General features: G+C 30.7%; 1 protein-coding gene across 1 annotated transcript; it reads left to right on the forward strand.

Annotated features, from left to right (window-relative positions):
• Positions 1-721: 721 nt before the first annotated feature.
• LOC134267584 (uncharacterized) lies at positions 722-4,113 on the forward strand. The gene is made up of 6 exons (XM_062749792.1): positions 722-920; positions 1,002-1,109; positions 1,730-1,799; positions 2,509-2,651; positions 3,018-3,077; positions 4,019-4,113. The coding sequence occupies exons 1-6, from the start codon at positions 722-724 to the stop codon at positions 4,111-4,113; spliced, it is 675 nt and encodes a 224-aa protein (XP_062605776.1).
• The last annotated feature ends 391 nt before the right edge of the window (positions 4,114-4,504 follow it).

The following is a 4,504-nucleotide window of genomic DNA, read 5'->3' on the forward strand; positions in this document are numbered from 1 at the left end:
AGTCATATATTTTCACAAGGTTACAACATTTGATACCCTTCTTTCCTTCCTCAGTATGGGGAGTAAAGAATGCAGTATTGTCCTCAGAAGATCTCAAATTTATTACCTTGTGTGATGAGCAGATTTTAAAGCTAAATAACAAAATTTAGCAATTATTAAGTTACATTGCCTTCTTAAATTACGTCTCTTTCTCTTTAAATGAAGAGTACTGAAAATATTACAGTCTGTTTTCTTAGGTAGAATACAACCCAATACTATGTCAAACTATATAGGCCATTATGTACTTGGTTGACTCGGGTATAAAGTGTATGAATTCATATTATGGATGCAGTGATGTATAAAAGTTTTTAAACATTAGATTAAGAGATAAAAAGGGTGTTTAAAGAATGAGGTATTGTAGAGTATGTAAGAAAAAAAGATAAAGGGTATAAAAATACATAACCTGAACTATTTTGGTGTACCATTTTTTTTTTTAAAAAAAAGGGAGCTTAATACCCCTCCTTCATGCAAAGTGTCTTGTGTAAAATGACTCTTGATATATTCATTTCTGAATTTGTTAATTGAAACCATCAGCTTTCTAAAAGCCTTTAATCCAATTTCATGGAATCTATTTTGAGCATTCTTATAACAAGAGACAAGTAGTTCATATTTTTTTCAGAGAAATATTGACCTAACAATAAATACTTCCTTTAATCTTCAATAGAATTTTTATTTAAGAGCAATGGCAAAGACGTTTGGTTTATTTGGTTACACTGTGGACTCCTGTCCCGGTAACAAGACAGAGTACACGACCTCGGCTACCAGACTGGGGTGTGGTGTGGATGAGAATGGTCGGATTCAGTACGTCTGTGTTCCCAATCACCAGAGGTCAAGTCTGGTGGAGTTCTGTTATAAGTCAACAGTTCCATTTTATCAAAAAGGTATTTACCTCGATGTATGTAGTTTCGAAATTTAGAAATATGCTAAATGTGCATTCATTTTTTATGTATTTTTCTCCATAGAAAATTGTATAGAGGTATATGAAAGTGGGAACTTGGATCAAACAAACTGTCATAATTTCACAGATGGATGCCCTGATAACCATTTCTTTCTCTCAGACCTGTACAGATGTAAGTTTCAAATTAATCACTATTAAACAAATGATTAATATACACCCTTACTCACAGAGCTACTAGCTTATATGTTTGTAATCCATACAATGTATTTCAAAATATAGATAATTAATGTTCAAAAATTAAAATGAAATTCTTGAAAATATTGGCCGGGGGGGGGATTTAGGGAGTTAAATACTTTTAACTTTTCATTTTCTTTTTAATAATTATTAGTTTATTTGTTGTAAATGTGTACCATGTGGTGCTATATTTTCTGACTGATTCAAGATGATATGTGAAGTGCTATTCTCCATTATATATGCATATAGAATTGCATCAAATTATTTTTAAATAAAAGTAAGGTCTAGCTAGATACCCAACAAATCAAAAACATTTGAGACGAAGTTAAACTTTTGACAGATTTGTTATAATGCCATATTTTATACCTTTTCATTTTCTATGTCGTTTTGATGCTGTTTATTCTAACTACACGGGTTAACTTTTAGTTGTAAGTGGGTATTGCTGGGAACTGACTAATAAAAGATAAAAAGAAAAACAATGGAGATATTTGTTTCTGTCGCATAGATTATAAATAATGGATATGAAAAAAATGGTGCATTTGTATATTGTTTTTACAGTCCCACATTGTCACAGAATAAATCCTTTGGAAAGGTGCTTTTTTGCAGAACCTACATGTCCCAACATCACGTAAGCGAACATTGACGAGAGAGAGAGAGAGAGAGAGAGAGAGAGAGAGAGAGAGAGAGAGAGAGAGAGAGAGAGAGAGAGAGAGAGAGAGAGAGAGAGAGAGAGAGAGTAAAAGCATTCACACAAGAAAAGCTTTAGTTCGAATGTAAATTGACAAATCACTAATTTCATTTCATATCTTCTGCACTTTTCAAATTTTTCCAACATTTTGAGGTATGAACATAACAAACTTCGAAGTCCATTTTATCAGCTTGGATTTTTATGCATTTTAAAGAATGTTACAGCCTATAGGATCCGAGTAAAATAAGACTTACATTTATTAAAAAAAAATATTAAAAAAAATATTTAAAAAAGCAGGTTCTTATTTTATACACGTTTAAAACTGTGCTTCTCATTTTTTAATATAAAATACATATTTTTAACATACCCAATATTGGAATAAAATTAGCAAATCAAAATACACTTTCATATATAAGGTCGTCTACATATGAGTGTAAAATTCGAAAGAGGGGCGTTAAAGAATATGCAATCAAACAATTATAGGTAAGGGAAATCTTTGATTTTCAAAGTACACTTGGCCTAACTATATGTTTTTTTTCGGGGGGGGGGGGGTTTAAAAAAAAAAAAAAACAACTATAAATTTAATTTCCGTTTGTTTTGATATTGTAATTTTTCAAACCTTTCTGTAACACTTTGTCCTATTTTCTAGGCAACACCCTAAAAAACCCTTTGAGAATAGAACATTACACACGGCGTCTGTAGCAGGAATAATTATAGGAGTAGTTAGTGTCATTTTGGCTGTAGTTTTAGTGATATTCCTGTTGGTAAAAAGGAGACAAAAAGGCAGCAAAGGTAATCTTTCTTAATTCAATTCCATTTCTTCAGATATATAAAAGTAATCCTCTAGGACATATCATTATTCTGTTATTTGTACCTTGACTGCTTAATTGCTTTTTTACGTTTGAACATAATTAACAAAGTGTAAAAACAAATCAGCATTTTCAAACACTCTTTAAATAGTAATTTAGGCATCTCTTGATATCTTGTTATCTGTTTGTTGACTTGCTAAAGCCCTTTATATATACAGAATCTACAAGAGAAACAGTTAATAAACTATATAACTAGGACCATTGTAACTACATATATCACAAACGTTTACAACTATAAAGAAAACTAGTTCGAAATATGATAAAAATTAAAAATTAGAATTCTTTATAGATCCAATCAAAATGGAAGGAACCAACGAAGAGTCACAGAATTTAATTTCAATGAATACTGGTACATTTGTTAATGCACTAACACATAGTGTATGCAATTATTCAAAGTTTACATTTCTTTACTGATTACACTTTTTAAAGAAGAAGATACGGTTTGAGGTTTATTGTGCCCTTATAATTCAATTTTCTTCAAATGTTTGAAATTGACTTTGATAATAGTTGACTAGATACATGTAGATACGATATATCATTAATGAATATGACATTAAGGAGAACATTTCTGGAAATATGACGTCATTAAATTGGTTCATTCAGGAAAAACCTCAAAATGACCTATTTCTGTGCTTATTTTCAATTAGGAAATAGTGTCTGCCACAGTAGCCCACTTTAATTTTTGTTTAATTTATATTATGTAAACTGCTATGAAAAATCACTTATCTCAAAATCTTTCTGGGCGACGGTGGCAGAGTATGTTTTCTGAAATACAATTCCACTGAAAATTGATGTCTTCTGCAACTTTTTATGAAAAAAAACGGGAAAATACACAAGTTAATGATTTTCAAATAACACCTAGGCTAACTACATGAATATGTTTTTTTTTCGGGGGTGGTGGGGGTGTTGGTGGTGGGTGTTAAACAATAAAAACTACTTTCAATTTAATTTCAGTTTGTTTTAATATTGTAATTTATATTATGTAAACTGCTATGAAAAATCACTTATCTCAAAATCTTTCTGTGCTACCGTGGCAGAGTGTGTTTTCTGAAATAAAATTCTACTGAAAATTGATGTCTTCTGCAACTTTTAAAGAAAAAAAGAGAAAATTCACAAGTTAATGATTTTCAAAATACACCTGCGCTGACTACATGTATATGTTTTTAGTCGGGGGGTTGGGGTAAGGGGTTTGGGGGTTGGGGGTGTTTAACAATAAAAACTACTCTTAATTTAATTTCAGTTTGTTTTAATATTGTAATTTAGAAACTAAAAAATTAGAATTTGTTATAGATCCAAGCAAAATGGAAAGCACCAACGAAGAGTTACAGAGTTTAATTTCAATGAATACTGGTACGTTTTTTTACGCACTAACACATACAATGTAGTATATACAATTATTCAAATTTTGCATTCCTTTACTGATTACACTCTTTAAAAGAAGAAGGTACCGCTTGAGCTTTATTGTGTCTTTAAAATTTAATTTTCTTCAAATGTTTTGAAATTGGCTTTAATAATTATAGTTGACTAGATGGATACGATATATTATTAATGAATATGGGATAAAGGAGGACATTTCTGGAAATATGACGTCATTAATTTGATTCATTTCTAGGTTTAATCCAGAAAAACCTCAAAATGACCCATTTTTGTGCTTATTTTACATCAGGAAATAGTGTCTGCCACTGTTGCCCACTTTAATTTTTATAACTTAAATTATATAAACTGCTATGGAAAATCACATATCTCAAAATCTTTCTGGGCGACGGTGGCAGATTA

Source organism: Saccostrea cucullata, unplaced genomic scaffold (assembly GCF_032062105.1).
Source record: "Saccostrea cucullata isolate Sc308-1 unplaced genomic scaffold, CSIRO_AGI_Scuc_v1 ctg728, whole genome shotgun sequence".
NCBI lineage: Eukaryota > Metazoa > Mollusca > Bivalvia > Ostreida > Ostreidae > Saccostrea > Saccostrea cuccullata.